At 36.1% G+C, this 19,399-nt stretch overlaps 2 protein-coding genes across 5 annotated transcripts; one reads left to right on the plus strand and one right to left on the minus strand.

Annotated features, from left to right (window-relative positions):
* Positions 1-15: 15 nt before the first annotated feature.
* LOC115448262 (zinc finger protein 343-like) lies at positions 16-1,971 on the minus strand. Its single transcript, XM_037442726.1, has 2 exons — positions 926-1,971; positions 16-511 (listed from the first exon to the last, which is right to left on the minus strand). The coding sequence occupies exons 1-2, from the start codon at positions 1,969-1,971 to the stop codon at positions 202-204; spliced, it is 1,356 nt and encodes a 451-aa protein (XP_037298623.1). The 3' UTR covers positions 16-201.
* A 218-nt stretch (positions 1,972-2,189) lies between these two features.
* On the plus strand, positions 2,190-12,624 carry LOC115448227 (oxysterol-binding protein-related protein 1). Of its 4 annotated transcripts, XM_030175592.2 has the most exons (14): positions 2,202-2,654; positions 4,705-4,865; positions 5,138-5,335; positions 5,682-5,826; positions 6,000-6,145; positions 6,312-6,518; positions 6,878-6,998; positions 7,329-7,468; positions 8,011-8,121; positions 8,562-8,654; positions 8,964-9,033; positions 9,173-9,289; positions 9,828-10,020; positions 10,995-12,624. In XM_030175592.2, exons 1-14 carry the CDS (start codon positions 2,516-2,518, stop codon positions 11,011-11,013), a joined length of 1,860 nt encoding a protein of 619 aa, XP_030031452.1. In that variant the 5' UTR covers positions 2,202-2,515; the 3' UTR covers positions 11,014-12,624. The 4 variants fall into 4 exon arrangements, 3 of the variants coding, with proteins under 3 accessions (XP_037298622.1, XP_030031452.1, XP_030031461.1); XR_005113002.1 differs by lacking the exon at positions 10,995-12,624 and having other exon boundaries at positions 2,192-2,654; positions 9,125-9,289; positions 9,828-9,882; XM_030175601.2 differs by lacking the exon at positions 6,312-6,518 and having other exon boundaries at positions 2,207-2,654.
* The last annotated feature ends 6,775 nt before the right edge of the window (positions 12,625-19,399 follow it).

Here is a 19,399-nt window from a genome sequence, read left to right on the forward strand (position 1 = left end):
AGGTAGAAATAGAAATTTCGAATCGAAGGTTGTTTATTTGAATTTAAAAATTTTCATTTTATATGCGTTTTACCAAAGGAAGAAGGAATAGACGGCCTTACAGTAGTTATACAATAATTTGTAATAATCTTTAGATTTAATAAATCGTATGATATTAACTGTTGTTTATTATTAAAAAAAAAGCATTTGATCATATTAGGATTAACACCTATGCTCATTCAACTTATAATTAATCACAGTTTGACCACATCTTTCACACATGACCATCTCGACGTGTTCCAGCACATGGACCTCCAGCTCTCTTTCACCACTAAAGGTTGCACCACATATTCGGCATTTAATTCTATTTTGATCGTGTTGCTGCGAGTGGCGGATGAGGGACGCGCGTGTGGCGAAGCTCCTGCCACAGGATTCGCAAAGATGGCGGTGTGGTTCAGGACGCTCGGTGTGTTTTTTCACATGGATAAATATCTCCTTATGGTCTGCAGATATGTAACTGCATACTTTGCACCTGTAGGTGTGAAAATTTTGATAGTATTTAACTAGTCTTAAGGAATTTTTGTAATAAAAATTAGACCTTCTATTATTTTAAAAGTTCATAGTAGAAAATTAAGTATAAAATATAACTATACTATTTCCTTCCTCCATGAATATAACACATTGCATTGACATTGAAATTACATAGGCAGGTGAACTTATATAATTTACATAGCATGTAAAGCCATTGGACCTGCGCCTGATCTCTCTCTGGTCATATCAAATTGCCATCTCACTAGACCATGAGACAGAAGGAACAGAGTGTACATCTATATATTGCGCACACACTTGTGCACTGCATCGCATTGGCTGCCATGGCCAAAATTCAACTAGGAGGGATTTTTATTTATCATTTACATATCTGCCAAATTGAACAAAAGAAAATTACCTGTACATTGAATTAACTGATTTCTCATGTTCTTCCTTTTTGTGCTCCAGTAAGGTTTCTTCACTTACAAAGGTGTGTCCACATATATCACAAATTCTGTGCTGCACCTTCAATAAATGGTCTTTGGCATGCCTGTATAACTGAAAACGGTCTTTAAAACTGTCACCACATTCTTTACAGCGGAATATGAAACCAGCTAACAAATCTCCCTGACAGGTTTTACGGTGTTGTATAAGGCTGGGTTTATTTAAGAACTGTTCCCCACAGTTGCATGAGAGGGAAGTGGTGTGTGTCAACATATGTTGATTGAGTTTTAACTTTGAATCAAAGAGTGCATGACATTGCATACAAGTACGTAAGGCAGTATCACATACACTCAAATGCTGGGATAACTTTTGAATGTTTTCAAACTTTGTTTTACAAGCAAAACATGTGAAGTTTTTGTCAGTTTTATTGCTATTAGTTTTGATTTTTGAGTCTGTTTCTTTCTGTATTATACCTTTTACAATATCTACATCTGAGTCAAGTATGTCGATTTTCAATTTTTTACAACTTTTTATCTTGTCCTTTGTGGGACTCGAATTTTTTATTGTTTTCAAATTTGTCACCTTTGGAACTTCTGTAGCTTGTTCATTTCTGTCCAACATATTAACTATTGAAGGTATATCTTCTCTGCCAAGGTTATTCAGGTATTCTTCGATATTAGCGGTGTTATTCAAGAACTCTAGCAGCGAATCAGAATTATATTCTGAGTCCGGAAGAGGTTGTATAGGAGTTTTAGTTTCCGAATTCTTTTTTAACATTTCCTGCAAAGATGATTCAAGCCAGTCCTGCGAGCAGCGAGCGTTGATTTGGAATTTATAGAACTGATTCAGTTGCGACACGCAGGACATGCAAATTTCCTTTGGAAGATGGTCTAAAGATGATACAGACATTGTAAGGCAAGATTTCAACTGTAGACAAATTGTGGGATCTCCCAATATGGGGACGCGGTCTGCATCAACAGCCAGGCATATCCTGCAACAATTTTGGATGTTGTCGCACATATTTTTGATGTTTCGATAAAACAAATCGCCGATACGAAATACAAAACAAATTGTCCAAACAATAATAAAATCATATGGAAATGACGTTTGGACGACAGTTGACAGTTGATACTGACAGAAGTACTGCGACAATTGGCTGCATAGACGAAACGATTTCTAGGTAAATTTTGCATAAGACAGAGAAGAGAGAACTTGTTTTCAATATACCTGAAAGAGATAAAGTTATACGTATATAAATGTAATATTGCGACGGACCCGCCCTCATGGAACAATTTTTTGTGGTCTACTCTTAAAAGAACCTCTTGCATACTATTTATTTATTTCGTCACGATTTTGTCGATCAAATCAAGTTGTGATTCCGTTCAACCGTTGGTCATTCCGCATTTCTTACTTGATTACCTTGGCCGTGAGTTCATGACGAAAGAGTTCTATAATTATACAGGCGCATTTGCACATTGGTGCCTACCAGCAAATGTAAGCCTTCTTGAAAAACTTTTATAAAAATTGCAATACCCAAGATTACGAATACTTTTAAAGTGTAGAGATGGCGAAAGAAGGGGCTGCGGTGGTGGAAGCCCAGGAATCGTTACTATATTCGGCAAGACATGGCGAGCTGGCCGTGGTAAAAGCTCTTCTGGAAGCCAAGGCAGAGGGAAAATTGACGTTGAACGTGAGCTGTAAAGGTAAGTTCTGCTTGAAATTTTTCATTACCTATAATACGTGACGCAGAAATAAGTTTTCACGTCGCGTATACAAAAAAAGCACATTTGTTTCGATGTATCAATATTGTTCTACCCTTGTATACTATTTAAAAAAAAGTAACAATTATATTTAACTAATTCACTTCACATTTGTTCATAACAATGCAATAAAACACTAGGTTAGATACCTAAACTGTCTTGATAGTAGTTGTAAGAATGGTTCCACTGACCAAACTTTATTAGGGATTTTAAATATTTTCACAATTTTACTCAATAAGAAGCTCTAAATTACAATATTGTCTAAAAACATGTAGCTAATTATTGTAATTCATTCTGGGTATGGCAATAACAGATGGTGAAGGAATTTTTATGTTAAATCTTATAAAACATTAGTAAATAAACCTGTTGTCTTAAACTTATTATAATAAATTTATGGTACAATCAGTATTTTTATATCATTTTAACATTTATTGTTTTTATGCTAATTCATACTGCTTTGTTTTATTTGGCTGTGAATGATTGTGCTTATATTTTAAAACTGTTAAAAGTTTGTCCATAAATATAAAGTTTATATCTAGGTAGATTTATTTGTATCTAATTAATATTATGTGATGTATATTCTATATTATATTAGAAATTGACTGAAGATTGATGTCAATGTTAATCTTAAATAAAATTCTATTATCAAACTTATATGCATATCAAACTAATAAGAAAAAAATATAAAAAAATGATGTGTTGAGATTTAACATCAATTTAAACTTTATGGAAATTTTTTGAGTGTTCAAAACAAATGATCAACAGTTGCTTTTATGGATTTAACATCTTAAAGATGATGTCACTCCTGCCAGTATTCAAATTTTAAATACATTTTAATTTAAATAAAGCAGTAAACATCTATTTTAGGTGTGGTGTTTCCATGAGCGATTTAGTACAGCTAATACCATAATATTGTTATTTATATTTTTTATCACAAGTTTTTTATTTCTTCAGTAGTAAAATTATTTCTGAAATTCATTTTTGATGTTATGATATTAAAGTATTTTTATTTAATTCATTGATATACTAGCAGAGATGTTAAGTTTGCAGCCTTGGTCATGCTACACATTGAGCCGATAGCATGATTCATTGATAATTTGTTCGTATAGAATGGGTTCACACCAAGCAGTTGATCAGTCCTAAAGACTCAGTCAGATCATTTTAGCAATATGCTCTAAAGCAGGAATGATGAACCTTTAAAGGTAAATGTACCATTATTATTAAAAAAAAAATATGGCCTTTAATATGCTCTGAAGAACTGATTTTATGTCTTCAAATGCCCCTTTTTAGTGACTTTTTTATGACCCAACTATATTGTTTTTTTTTTTATCAGTGCTCAGCAAAGTGGCTTCACTGCACCTAATGTTAAGCAAAGTGAAGCCCAAAAAAGATACATATACAATTATATAATAATAATATCAGCCCTATATTATATACTGTCCCACTGTTGAGCACAGGCCTCCTCCACTACTAAAAGGGAAGGGAGACATATACAATGTTTGGCATATACTCGCGTGTCCCAATTATTTTGTCATGTGCCACCACTGCCATGCATGCCATCCCTGCTCCAAAGCATTTCTGAAGTATAATAGCCCAGGGCAAGTTTAAAAAAAAATTATGCATTTGAGTTAAGTTATTATGAATCCATTGTACTGTAATGAGCGAATACTATCAAAGTCAAGTCATTATGAAGGTCTTGATGAGTCATCGGTATTGCATTATGGTTTTACTTATCAAATTACTTTCTGAGCAAGGTTAGTCACTGACGCTTGTTTAAGTTAATCAAACTAGGGAATAAATACTTGATGTATCTATGTAACAGTAAAATGTGTTCTGTACCTTGATCATTTAAATTCAATTTTGTGTAATTTTACATATCTCCAAATTTTTATTTTTGTTTATTGACAATATAATAATATATAACATCCGCATACATAGAGTTGTCATACAAATTGACATAACAAAATCATAAAAAAAAAATTGTTGGTTTCAGGTAAAAGCAAAAGTAATTTAGGATGGACCCCACTCCACTTGGCGACATATTTTGGACATGTGGATGTGGCAGCGGCCCTATTAGAGGCAGGAGCGAATGTGGATGAGGTTAATGACACAGGAGACACCGCGCTGCACAAGGCGTCTTTTATTGGAAATGAGGTGAGTGTGGGCAACTCAAAGAATATAAGGGTAGATTTAATTAATCGCAAAGTTCATCTCACCTAGGTATGGTGATCACCCTAATAACTTTTATGAGCATTCAGCATCTCATGTAAAATCTTAATGCTGTAGGATGTGGATGTAGACTTAATATTTATTCTTTGTATATGACCCCGGCAATATGTTAAAATTGCCTTCTTTCCTATCATCGAGTCACCTAGCATTGCCATTTCCACCTTGTATTTTATCATATTTTGAAATATTTTTTTTAGGATTTAGTAATACTCCTGCTGAAATACAAAGCAGATGTGAACATAATGAACGGCGAAGGTAGGACGCCGTGCGACGTGTCCAAGAATCGGGACGTGCAACGGCTGTTGGAGGCGGCGCAGCGTGCTGAGAGGCATGAGAGAGAGAGCAAACTCCTCACAGCAGCCAAGGAGGGGAGGGTTGAAGATATACACGAGTTGGTGAGTGGTAGCAGAGTATCATAGTGGTATGTAGAGAGAGAGAGAGTGAGAAAGAAAATGAAATTTGACAATGGCAGTAATCATATTTTTAAGTTCGTGTGAAAATAACATAATATATATGTTTTATTTTGATTATGTTTATCATCAATATTCAATATTCGTGTGGATATTTATGATAAACATAATCAAAATAAAACCTGTAAAATAGAGTTTTGTTGAAACGGAAAAAACCTTTTATATTGCTTCTGAGAAGAGTCTAGTATTGGTCAAATTATTATAACTTCGACTACTTCTTTCTAAATTGGAATGCTTTAAAAGATTTTATGTAGCAACTTTTTTCTTTCAGCTCAGCAGCCAAAATCCTCCAAATATAAACTGCGTGGACGCGCAGGGCAACACGTGTCTGCATTGCGCCGCGTATCGAGGCCACGCCAGGCTCGCCGTGCTGTTGCTTCAGAACGGGATAGACACCACACTCAGGAACCATAGCGGTTAGTGCACTAATTATATTGTAATCCATATTTAGACAGGTTTAAAGTGGAACATAGTTATTTATTACCACTGATATTTTTTTCATTTGTGGCAATATTATAAAAAATTACAGGTACTAATCCATTTTATAATTTATTGGCGTGGAATTTACCTTCATATTTTTGTTACGCAGGTCAGCTAGCAATAGAGTTGGCGAAAGACAACGAGATGCGTGAAGTGTTGAGCGTCCGTCCAGTGCAGCGGCTGCAGCGCACCGCCGCCAGGTTCGAGGGGCCGCTACTGAAGCGCTCGCGATTCCTCGGATGGAGACCTGTTTGGGTGAGTACTACCCGATGAGCATCATTATGATATCATTTTTTCATTGAAACAAATTATATTTTGTGCGTTAAAAAACTAACTTTCACAATGCTTAGTCTAAGTTCATATTGAGTTTTATAATTTATTTGTATCGTATGATGTGTGAGTTGTTGTGTGTCGTGTGCAGGCGGTGGTGCAGCGCGGCGTGCTGTCGTACCACGCGTCGCGCGCGGAGGCGGCGCGCGGCGGGCGCGTGCGCGCGCGCAAGTACCTGGACGGCGCCACGCTGCGCGCCAGCGACGCCGAGCCCGCGCTGCTGCTGCTGCACTTCAGCGACGGCGACGCGCACCGCCTCGCCGTGCCGCCCGACCAGCACGTGCGCGCCTGCAGGCAGGTCGGCGCCACTGCACCACCACTGCACCACCACTGCCGATCTAACATTATATAATGAACGCATTATAACAATAAATCACAACTAACTAATTTCTATAATATAATAATATCAGCCCTGTAATATACTGTCCCACTGTTGGGCACGGGCCTTCTCTACTACTGAGAGGGATTAGGCCTTAGTCCACCACGCTGGCCCAGTGCAGATTGGTAAACCTCACACACCCTCGAAAATTACAATTGAGTATTTTTCAGGTATGCAGGTTTCCTCACGATGTATTCCTTCACCGTTAAAGCAAGCAATAATTCACAAAAAATAACAAATTTCTAAACAACCATAAATGTTATATTATTATTTTTCAGTCGTGGATCACAGCACTGAACGAGCACATAGCATACTCCGGCCACTACTTATGGGCGGGCGCCTCGCCTGACACAGCCAAAGAGGCTACGGAGGACTTGGAAGACGATTGCAAACCATTAGGTTAGTATGAATTAATTAATGTTTATATTTTGAAACTCTTGGATGTTTGTACTCAGAATTTTAATACAAAATGCTACTTTATTTGTATTTGCTTTACTTGACAAATTTTAGAAATATGATAAATGTTAAACCGAACGTATTTCCTGTGTATTATCCAATAAGTGGCCAGGGTCTATATAACCCGGTTCCTGCCTACTTCCCTTTGTGTAGAATTTATGTGATTTTTATTATCATTAGAAAGATTTTCAAACCTCATACATACACATAAGTACCTACATGGAGTGTCAAGTTCCCGTTCTGTCCCAATTTATCAATCGTGGTACCATGCAGGGTCCATGCAGGACGCGCTGACGGCGGCCACGAACAGCCTGGCGCTGCTGGAGACGCAGCTGCGCGAGTGCTCCGCCATCGTGGCCGCGCTCGACAAGAGCGTCAACGTCGGCAACTCGCTGCACCACTCCGCATACATGGTCAGTAAATATCTACCAGTTGTAGGTCTCTCATATGTGAGGATCCGCCTGGGTAGATACCGCCGCTATGTCTTTTTCTGCCGCCAAGCAACAGTGTGTAGTCACTGTTTGTGTTCCGGTTTGAAGAACATTGTAGCCAGTGTAACTACTGGACATAATGAGACTTAACATCTAATATCTCAGGATGGCGAACGCAGCGCCAAACAATACTTTGTTATACAAGATGTTGTATGGTGTCCCTACTGTTTATGTGCAGTCATATCGCTTACCATCAAGCGAACGGCAAGCTCGTCAAAAAAGCAAAGGTAGAAAAATATATACCTTATTTAACGTAACAGAGTTAGTATAGCGTTTCTCGTGTGCACTTTTATATGTGAGTGAAAGGGACAGAAGACTATATCGAGTGTTTTTCTCAAATGTTTTTATTGGTTATAATTAAACTTGAACAAAAAGTGATTTTCCATTATACCTAAGTAGCAATTTAAAATAATAAATAGAATTATGTGTATGCTTTTGTTTAAAAAAAAATTGTTTTATCGCAGAGGTTCCAGCACGCGTGTGGCACCGGTTCGGAGGCTCTGTCGGCGCTGCGGCACTGCGCCGCGCTCGTGCACCAGGCGAGGGACGCGGACGTCGCCAGGCTAAACAGAGAGGTACCTATTAATACTGGAGGGGCCGTTCAATTCAAGTTCAATTACGTTACCCAATTTGGGGGGGGGGGGGATCTTGTAAAACGTCACGATGCGTTACAGGGGCGGGAGGGGTGTTTCGTACAAAGCGTTATGTAACATTGTTTTTTTTTTATTTTAAATAGTAAAAAGGGTATTTTAGCGACTTTATGGTATTTTGCGTAAAATAATTGTGAATAATGGAAAAAAAATAAAATTTAGCTTTAACTAATTCTATATTCATGCTAGCTAAATTTGACTCAAAAATCTTCAAAAATTGCGTTACGTAATACTTGAACGGCCCCGGATACATTTAATACCGGCTTCTAAGAACACCCTGTATAATCATTCGCCCACAATAAAAAGCAACTAAATCTGATGTAATGTTGAAATTAGTTTGTATGATCTGTTTTTTTTTTACGCAGTTGGAGCGCAACAGGGTGTTAGAAGAAGCTCTGGCTGCATTGGCGAGAACTCACCACGCACTCGAGATGTCTGTAGCAGAGGAACTAAACAAGGTAATATTTTAGCTTATAGCCCAACTAGCAAATTAATAAATATGTTTTGGGGACCTCACTTTTGTATTTTTGTTTTAAACTTAACTTTGTCAATCATCATCATTATTATCATCATCATCATCATCATCATCATCAGCCGCAGGATGTCCACTGGTGAAAATGGGCCTCCCCCAAATATTAACTTTATCCAAACAAGATTTTCCATATTTTATCTCAACATGGCGAAGATTTTTATTATCCTAGTTATTTTATGGTTATTATATACTATTGTAAATAATGCTAGTCTTGCTAAAATATAACCTATTTCAGGGGAAAAGAAAGAAAAAATCATCATCGACTCTCAACGAATCAAAGGAGAATTTCTTCGATGTTTTTGACGGTAAATACTTTACAATCATATAACATCAAAATAACTCATTTAATGTAATGCATTAACTATTCGTGCTTCATGACTAGATGTTGTTGCTCAGGTCCGCCATGTTAGCCAATCGTCGTAGTAACAATACGCCTTGTGTCAGATTCTGACGAGGACGACACGTTGGTGACGGCGGGCCTGTCCAGCCCACTCGGAGCGCTCAGTCCGTGGGGGAGCAGCCCCGACCTCACCCGGCGGACTCCTATAGGCAGCGTGGACGGTACGTTTGAACTAGAACATAGCGAATGAGAAAATTTAAAAAATAATAATAATAATATCAGCCCTGTATTATATACTTGCCCACTGCTGAGCACGGGCCTCCTCTGCTACTGAGAGGGATTAGGCCTTAGTCCACCACGCTGGCCTAGTGCCAGCCTAGTTGGGTGTGGAACGGACTGTCAAGACGAATGTCCGCAGGTTTAATTCCTAAGGGCACACACCTCTGACTTTTCTAAAAAATCATGTGTGTATTCTTTGTGAATTTGTCGTTCGCTTTAACGGTGAAGGAAAACATCGTGAGGAAACCTGCACATCTGTGAAGTTCTCTATAGGAATTTCGAAGGTGTGTGAAGTTTACCAATCCGCACTAGGCCAGCGTGGTGGACTAAGGCCTAATCCCTCTCAGTAGTAGAGGAGGCCCGTGCTCAGCAGTGGGCAAGTATATAATACAGGGCTGATATATATATATATATATTATAATTTACAACCATCAAGCTTCTCTTGAAATTTGAAGTTAAAACATGAGAATGTCATGGCAGGTGACAAAACACCGACAAACGAAGAAGACCGCCAGCTCTGCCGACAAATATCGGGCTCGTCGGACTCGGCGCAGTCGCTGCACTCGGCGGGCTCGGCGCCGGGCTCGCTGGCCAGCTCGCGCGGCACGCTGGTGTCGCAGGGCGGACACGTCTACCGCAACGCCAGGCCCTACCGCCGCTGCACGCAGCCCAGGTTAGTGGGAGTTCATATAGTCCAGGTAGCCCTTGAAGTATGCATAGCATACAGCCCAGGGAGCCATTGAAGGAGCCGTTGAGGAGTTGTACTCTAAATCAGCGTCAGCCGGATTGTCAGGTCAGTGTAGATTTAACAGGTTTATTGGGTATTTAGCGTATAATCCAGGGAAACCTTGAGCCGTTGAGGGAGGAGTTGTGCTTTAAAACAGCGTCAAGCCAGCTTGTCAGGTCAGTGTACATTTGAACAGGTTTATTGGGTATGCTTGCTGGCAAATCTACTCCAAAATGGCCTAGAAAAAATTAATCAGGAGACAGAGCGAGACACCATGAAGTTTTGAGAGCCCCATATAAGTCGAATTAATTTTTGTTGGCTGTAATTTAGCGTGTGCATAACCATTAAAATTCGGAATTAAGGGAACATTACAATGTGGAATTTCATGAATTAAAAATAATTGGTACTAGGTACTCTAAGGTCATCCCAACCTAAGGACTGCCGGAACTGCTACTGTTTTACAAATCCAAATCAGAGGCTGTAGATAAAATGCCTTTCTATAATTGTTAACGCTAACGTAATGTATAAGAAAGATATATATTAGCGTTTGACTTATCGATAGGATATTGTCATATTTTTTTCTGTTTTCTATTTTTGGCGATGATTGTAGAAAGGCATTTTCGCTGCCACCACAGGTAATATAACAGTTAGATCTAACAGTTTACAAACTATTAAGAAACTTGACTACTTTTGGCAGATTATTATTGATTATACTTTTAATCAATTTCCAAGTACGTTAATTTAATATTGATCCGGTTTTATAGAGCACTCTATATTTTAAACTACAAAAATATATTGAAACCTTAATAAAACTTTCTTTTATTCTTTTAATTTTCCTTTTATTTTCATTTTTTATCAAAGGAAGATTAAAAAATTATTTGTTTTGTTTTATTTTTATTAATTTATTTTCTTTGTTTCAGTTCTCAATGGTCACTATAGGGTAATGTGAAGTCTACAAAACCATTAAACATCACGCACAAACTATCATAACCACATTTTTATATCATACAGTGACGTTATTCTATATTGTCCATAGTATTTATACGTATATATTTGACCTCTTATAAATCAAAGCTAACGCATTGACAATTTGATCTGTGATGTTAATGAATTGAATAATATATTTTGAGGACAAAAATAATGAGTGCAATTGAATGTGATTTGAATATTAATATATTTTGAGGACTAGTAAATAATTAAAATTGAAATTTTTCATTTGTCGACGCCAAAAATAAATGTCCAATTTATTCCAGTGCCATAGGATCTAACCAATGATACAGATTATAAATTTTATCGCTTTTCGTATATTTGAAGAAATATTTTTCAAACTCAATAATACAGGGTGTTTCGATAATTATGGTTTTTGTGAAATTTATATTAAAACTGGATACGAGAAAATGTGTTTAAGGATATATTTAGTGTCGTAATAATATATTGTGATTTTATTAATTATATTTTTTTCCATCAAAAACGCTTTACCAAGGTCGAGAAGATGCTATAGAAATTAATTTAATTATTTTTTCGTGAGATAACTCTGGATATACATGAGATATTAAAACACCCCACATTATTGAAACATCCTGTATTTCCTTTCATATAAAACATAAAAATGCATTTAATTTAAATATAATATGTTTCGAATAATAGAAAATAAATTAACTTCACTATAAAAAATCCTTAGGCTTTTAAAATATTAATTTCATTTTATTTTAATTTATTATTATTGTTCTTCATTCGTACACCATTTCACAAGCTAAGTAATATTTATGAAGACAATTTTTTTAATTATTAATAAGGTACAAAAATGCCATAATAATGATTGTATTAATTTTTTTTTTATTATTTAAACATTCCATAGGTATTCTTTAATCGTAATAGAAACATTTTTCAAAACTTTTTGCAAAACAAAATCAATAATTACACATGAAGTTTTTACTGTGATTTTATTAAATATGAGGGGAATTCATTCGTACAATTTCATTTAGAATGAAGAAAATCCACGAAATAATTACCAAAAATATTACGGATACAACAAATTTATATTATTTCTGTACTTATTTTCTGTTAAATTAATTACTTTGACTTTTTTATTTTATCCCAATTTAATAATTGTTTATTAGCAGCAGAATAGCAGTTACACATTTGTTATTTTGTATCTTATGTCATAATTTATAAGAGCGACTAACCCAAAACCCGCTAGTTACGCCCTTTATAAGTAGACTAGCCTTTGCCCGCGGCTCCGTCCGCGTGAAAAAGTTTTTCCGTGACAAAAAGTAGCCTATAGCATTCAGGAGTAACGTAGCTTTCTATTAGTGAAAATAAATCAAAATCTGTTTAGTAATTCCTGAGATTAACACGTTCAAACAAACAAACTCTTGATCTTTATATATTAGTATAGATATGTATAGCCTCGTTATATTGGCACAAACATTTTACTATAGTACCTGACATAATTTGTGAGTAAATTGAATTGTGATATAATCCTTAATGTTTTAGTTTTTGTAAGTGTAATTTATGACTTATTTTCGTATTAAATGTGTATTATTTTTATTTTTTTGGTTTTTTTTATTCATTTATTAAATCTGATGGCATTTTCCTTTTTTTTTTTTCAAGAATATAGTGTTAATTGTGCGTTTTCGAAACATAAAGAATAAACCGTGCCGTTTGTACAGATTCTTATGGTGTCACTAGTTTAACAGCAATTTTAAATGTTATTTTCTTTATTGATATAAAATTATTTTTCGAATTTTATGAAGGTAATTTATATTATTATTTTCTCCCGACGTTTCGAAGACTTTCCTTCATGGTTACAAGGCGGACTGTGGTGTTGGTCGCCTGGAAAGTCAGTTGCAATAACTACCTACATTTCACAATTATACAAAATTTTATACTCTACTAGTCGACCCGACAGACGATGTCAACTATTAATTTGCAGCGCGCATAGTGTCAGTCACTGAAATTAACTTTTTTTAAATTTTCTAACGTTCCGCTCAACTTCCATAATCTTTTCTTTCATAAGATCCTTCTCCTGACAATAACAAACACAAAAAAAAGTGAAATCGATCCAGCCGTTCACGCGTAATGGCATATCCTAGGGAAATAGGGATTCATTTTTATATATATATAGATTAGCTATTGACGGTCCGATCTACGCAGAATGAGCTCACAATGTCTTAAAGTCTGTTCCGAATTAAATGTAGAACTGGATCCCAGGCTTGTGCAAGCTTCCAACCATCTCTATTGAAATTCGGATGTTGTGTATGAAATATGTCCAGTGATAGAGGTATGAAAACAACATTTTAAATTTGTTGAAACTCCGAAACCATAAGAATGTATTTAGTCGGCGCGGCTGTACGCGTTGAACGCTCAATAAAACATTACTTAACACAATAATAACTATTTTATTTATTACTTTGAATGACGAGACGAGCTTGCCGTTCGCCTGATGGTAAGCGATACGATCGCCCATAAACAGTAGAAACACCATCCAACACCTTAAATTATAAAGTATTGTTTGGAATTCGTTTGTACACGCCATCCTAAGACATGAGATGTTAAGTCTTATTATGTCCAGTAGTTACACTGGCTAGTTACATTAAGCTATTTTATGATGCAATGTATACTGCGAGGGTGTCTATCTTTTCATCCCCCGCACATACGATCTGTATTGTACATAAGATCACCTGAACCCTGGAAGGGGTCTGCTAATATACAATTAGTGCATTCACGTCTGCTCCCTATTCCATCCAGCTAGGGGGCGAACCCTTTGCAATATCAGACAACATTCGACCTTGAAAACTCGAACGCTTTTGGAATCGTGTTGTTCAAAGGATTGTTTGATTTGTCGTACATTTTGTTTTTACGTATTTTATAGCTTTGACGCTACCAAGGCGTCCATGGACAGATAAAACGTAATCCAACAAAGTATAACCTGAATATCGAGAAAATGAACAACTATTTTCTAACTGTAATTTTTAATTCAAACACACATCACACTTTTATTATCTAGGGGTAGGTATAGGTGCAAAGGCACCGACTTTTTGCCTGTGTGTTCCGTGATCCCGTTTTAAGATGTGATAGGAGACGAACCTACCGTCATATCTGGCAGAAATTCTAGATTCCGGGCCATTACGTACCGCGCACATAATACAAGTATGCCATAGAGAAAATCCGCAAAAGAAGTATGCCACCGAGACAGTCATAGCCTAATTTGTTCATGCTATATTTAAATCAAAAATGAAGTTTTGTTTGATAATTGAAAAATCTGCCACAATATAATCGAATATTTATAAGGCACTGATTCCAAAATTGATAACCAGTATAAAGGTAATGTTAAATTATTTTTGTTTTTAATGGTTTTTGAAGGCAATATAATGTTTTGTTAAAGTTTTTATTTGTCTTTATAAAAGGGTCAGTCACTGTGACCTCACGTAAGGTGGCACAGAGAAGTGAACCTAGATCAAGTATAATCAATACAATCATAACATTACGCAAGAGTTGCGTCACAGCAGAATACGTGGCAATGCTGACCCAACGATATAGACCGGGCTCGAAGGCGCCGCGCACACGAACGACTCTGCCACTGTTTAACGACTACGGAATTAATATGAATTAAGTGGTTAATAAAACCACTGTGACGGATCACTATTATTTAATATGATATCTTATTTAAACTTAATGAACTACATTATTGTGGCTGCTCGCCGGCAGCCCGTGACAGGAAGAAGGAAGAGGAGGCGTGTTGCCACAAAAACAAATTAAATTACATATTAACAAATGTTACCCTAAACAAATATAAATGTACCCATTCAACATAAGTAACCATATTTTAACCTAAAACATACACGACAAAAATTGACCCCACTGCACCTGATGGTAAGTGGGGTCCAACAATGTCGAGTGACGAGAGATTACCCCACGACAGTCGACACAATTATGCCGGCTTGTTGGAACCGTATATACACAGGCTGATTGCGGAACGCGACACACGTGGGACACTATGGAGGATTTTAATACCTTGTGTACGATGGTTGCTATCCGGGCGGATATAAAATATATCCTACCACCAACAATTTCAGTTAGGAATTAGGCAAGATTTCGCAGTATCGGATAAAAATAACTTAATAAAGGAACAATTGCAATAACATGAGAAAATTTTACGTTTATACTTAACCTGATTTTATTTATTTTGTCTCAATAATACTGTGTTACTACAGCTTACAATTCGGCTCCTCGACAGAAGATAATTTGTCGCAAGTCCGCACACCCCTGTCGTCCGAGTTTTCATATAGGTATTTACACAAGCGTGATATTGGATCTTCGCGGGATTCCGCTACAATATTTTCACAGTAAACATATAATTCTCGGGCAGAGATGGTTACTTTTCCTGATCTTTCATGTTGCTCATTTTGAAAAGGATGTAAGTTAATTCTGAGATATTAAGATTGTAATCACAGTTCTGGGTGGAATTGCTGGTTTTAGCAAAGATACCATCATCATCATCAACATATCTACGTTCCTATTATGAATTTGACTTATTTATGTACCATTTTTATTATTGCCGCCAAGCCGAATACACTTAAGACGATGAAACTAATGCTTAACTTGATGACACTTTACATCTGAAGATTCAGGATGACCTATGATAGGATGACCCAAATGTCTGTTATTAAATGGATACAATGATTTATTCAAATAAATGAGACTATTTCGTCATGTAAAATTCACCTCTGTCAAAATCGATCGAGTAGGTTCCTCGAACGCGTAGGCTGAATGTGTTTGTTCGCGTATCCCCATTCAGTGTGTAAACAGCCTAAATAAACAAGTGAATGCTTCTGACATATTCAATTTCCCATTAATTTGCGGTGCGCTAATGTAGTTTCGGCGCATTGTTTCCCGGTAGGTAAACACGCAAGGTAATTCTAAAATGAAAATTATATAAGCTTTTGTTCGCTGCCCCGCCCGGTTGAAGCTTTGCTGTTTGTCTAATAGTGTTTCTTCAAACATTGAACTCAAATTATACCCGTTAGAGGTTAGATTTCAATTTCAAAAATAAAAACAACAAACATGTGCATTGAATGACATTGAATCCAATCCAATCTTTAATATTCATTTGAAAAAAAAAACATTATTTTCAGTCTTAAGACGTCTAAAAACCATTGAATTGTTATCTGGACACCCTTTATTGTGGGGGGATCCCCTAAACCCACTACGTACGTAGAATATCTGTATAGTTTATGCTTAAAAGTTTAATACCAATCAATTGTTATTTGAAAAATCTATGGAGGAGAGGTTGGTTGAACCCCTAAGCCCCTCCTTTGGCTAGCTCCATGGTTTATATATACCTATAGATTATGTTTTTAATGTACAATAATTATGAGACGAGTAAGAAACGACTGCAATAAGGCCTATATTAAGGACACTAAATCCACCACTGCCTTACATAAATAAAACTAAACATAAAATTAATATCACTACTATAATATGTATAGTTTATTCGGGCGACGAAATGGAACTCATTCCCGGAGGACCGCCTCGATTCCACGGTAAAATGTCTCATTTTCCGATCGAGGCCGGGGTTCGTTTTCGTCAATTGACCATTTGACGCAGGGGGAAAATATATTTTCTTAGTTTTGTACGTGGCTTGTGTAGAATAAATATAGGAATACAGGTACAAAGTTTTTATATTATTAAGAACATTAGATTTTTTGTCTACTTACTTCTATCAAGCGGCGATAGTCTAGTTGGTTGTGGAACGGACTGCTAAGACAAATGTCCGCAAGTTCAAATCCCAAGAGCACACAATTCTAACTTTTCTAATAGTGGAGCGCCTGGAGGTTTTCACCTCGGATTAGAGTTATAGTGAATGAATTAATACGATCGATGTGGGATATTGTTTTTTAAACTATAAATTGCAATGTTTACCCAAAATTTTTTTGTGCACTCCATTTTTTCATTGTTAAAAAAAAATATTATAAAAAATTATGTTTGACCAAATATTTTCACTTTAAACAGTATTTTTTTAAATTATATGTTAAATCTTACCTGAGTAGACATATAGGAACATTTTTCAAAGATACCTGTGTATAAAAATAGCAGTAGGGTCTCGAACAGTAGAAAAACGTGGAAGGGAGAGCGGAGCGAAAGCTGCTATGTACAATGGAATTTCTCGGCCAGTTTAACTATAAATGAAAGTTACTTTATTGTGTACATTTAAAAAAATAAGGTAATTAATTACGACTAATGAAAAGAAAAAAAAAAATTAGTACAAAATCTGTTTATTTAAATATATTACACTGTTGTCTACATCAAATATTTTCTTCTACTTCATCTATCTGTATAATAGGTGAAGTATTGGAACAACTATTTCCGTTGCACTGTAAACATGCTACACTGCAGTATAAACCACTTTTTCTGCATCCACACGCAGCTCCACATCCCTTTTTGCAATTACAAAATAACATTTGCAATAAATTATCCAGAGCAGGTAATTGATTCATTGTTATTGGGATGTACATGTTATTGGAATACTTCCATCCCCAATTTTCAATAACTACGTCATTTCCTAGCCATATCTGAATTTGTAGGTACACTCTTTTAAGGTGCTCAAACGCTGCATCAGTTGTTGTGATGACAAAAGAACACTCGTATTTTTGGATGTTGCTTTTATGAAAGAATTAAACCTAAATGTATTTAAATCATGAGTTTTAGACGGAGCGCAATATAAACTCAAAATACATGCTACACCTGCTTGCAATATATTATTGGGGTCTTCATCGATATTTTTAAATTTGAATTAATGAATTTGATTATTGAAAATTGGGGATGGAAGTATTCCAATAACATGTACATCCCAATAACAATGAATCAATTACCTGCTCTGGATAATTTATTGCAAATGTTATTTTGTAATTGCAAAAAGGGATGTGGAGCTGCGTGTGGATGCAGAAAAAGTGGTTTATACTGCAGTGTAGCATGTTTACAGTGCAACGGAAATAGTTGTTCCAATACTTCACCCCTATTATACAGATAGATGAAGTAGAAGAAAATATTTGATGTAGACAACAGTGTAATATATTTAAATAAACAGATTTTGTACTAATTTTTTTTCTTTTCATTAGTCGTAATTAATTACCTTATTTTTTAAATGTACACAATAAAGTAACTTTCATTTATAGTTAAACTGGCCGAGAAATTCCATTGTACATAGCAGCTTTCGCTCCGCTCTCCCTTCCACGTTTTTCTCACTGTTCGAGACCCTACTGCTATTTTTATACACAGGTATCTTTGAAAAATGTTCCTATATGTCTACTCAGGTAAGATTTAACATATAATTTAAAAAATACTGTTTAAAGTGAAAATATTTGGTCAAACATAATTTTTTTTATAATATTTTTTTAACAATGAAAAATGGAGTGCACAAAAAAATTTTGGGTAAACATTGCAATTTATAGTTTAAAAAACAATATCCCACATCGATCGTATTAATTCATTCACTATAACTCTAATCCGAGGTTTTACGGTTTTGAATGCTCCAGACACTCCACTATAAAATTATGTGTATATTCTTTGTGAATTATCGCTTGCTTTAACGGTAAAAAAACATTGTAAGGAAACCTGCATACAGGAGAAGTTCTCTATAATAATTTTGAGGGTGTGTGAGGTCTACCAATCCGCACTAGTCCAGCGTGGTGGACTGACGTCTGATCCCTCTTAGTAGTAGAGGAGGCCCGTACCCGGCCCAGTAGTGGGACAGTATATACTTAATATAGGGTTGATATATAATAATATTATATCTTTCTAGAACAATGATAATATATCAGCCCTATATTATATACGCGTATCCACTGCTGGGTATCGGCCTCCTCTACTACTGAGAAGAATACACATCTAAGTATAAGAAACTTGCATGATATATAAAATAAAAGCTATGTTGCTACCTTTGTTTCTGAGTTAGATACCTCCCTAAGTTACCGTATACTACGCTTCAAGCTTATAAGATTACCAATTAATAATCTTATCATAATTATTCTCTGTACATAACTCTATATAAAACATATGTATTAAGCGATAGCCTCAGCAATGTAAACAGCTCCAAGAAGATTATACTGAGGACTAATATAACCCGTAACTAGTAAACATGTGTACAGTTATATAACGCGGGTATCAGCACATTCAATGACGACGTAATTCATGGCTGAGCCATCGTGCAAACACTTCGGACCGCAACACTCGGCACCGCGGTGGGCGCCAATAGTCTGCGACGGCGCGGGGGGTTCGGTAAGGAGGGTTGGGGCGGGGAGGAGAGCGGCGTCGCCCTGTCTCG

This window comes from Manduca sexta, chromosome 25, assembly GCF_014839805.1.
Source record: "Manduca sexta isolate Smith_Timp_Sample1 chromosome 25, JHU_Msex_v1.0, whole genome shotgun sequence".
Classification (NCBI taxonomy): domain Eukaryota; kingdom Metazoa; phylum Arthropoda; class Insecta; order Lepidoptera; family Sphingidae; genus Manduca; species Manduca sexta.

Coding starts and splice junctions, on each gene's coding strand:
- LOC115448227 (XM_030175592.2), top strand. CDS start 2,516: ATGGCGAAAGAAGGGGCTGCGGTGGTGGAAGCCCAGGAATCGTTACTA. Junction 7,469..8,010: donor TGCACCACTCCGCATACATG/GTCAGTAAATAT, acceptor GTTTTATCGCAG/AGGTTCCAGCACGCGTGTGG. Junction 9,034..9,172: donor TTTCTTCGATGTTTTTGACG/GTAAATACTTTA, acceptor GCCTTGTGTCAG/ATTCTGACGAGGACGACACG.
- LOC115448262 (XM_037442726.1), bottom strand. CDS start 1,971: ATGTGCGACAACATCCAAAATTGTTGCAGGATATGCCTGGCTGTTGAT. Junction 512..925: donor TCAGTTAATTCAATGTACAG/GTAATTTTCTTT, acceptor TCACACCTACAG/GTGCAAAGTATGCAGTTACA.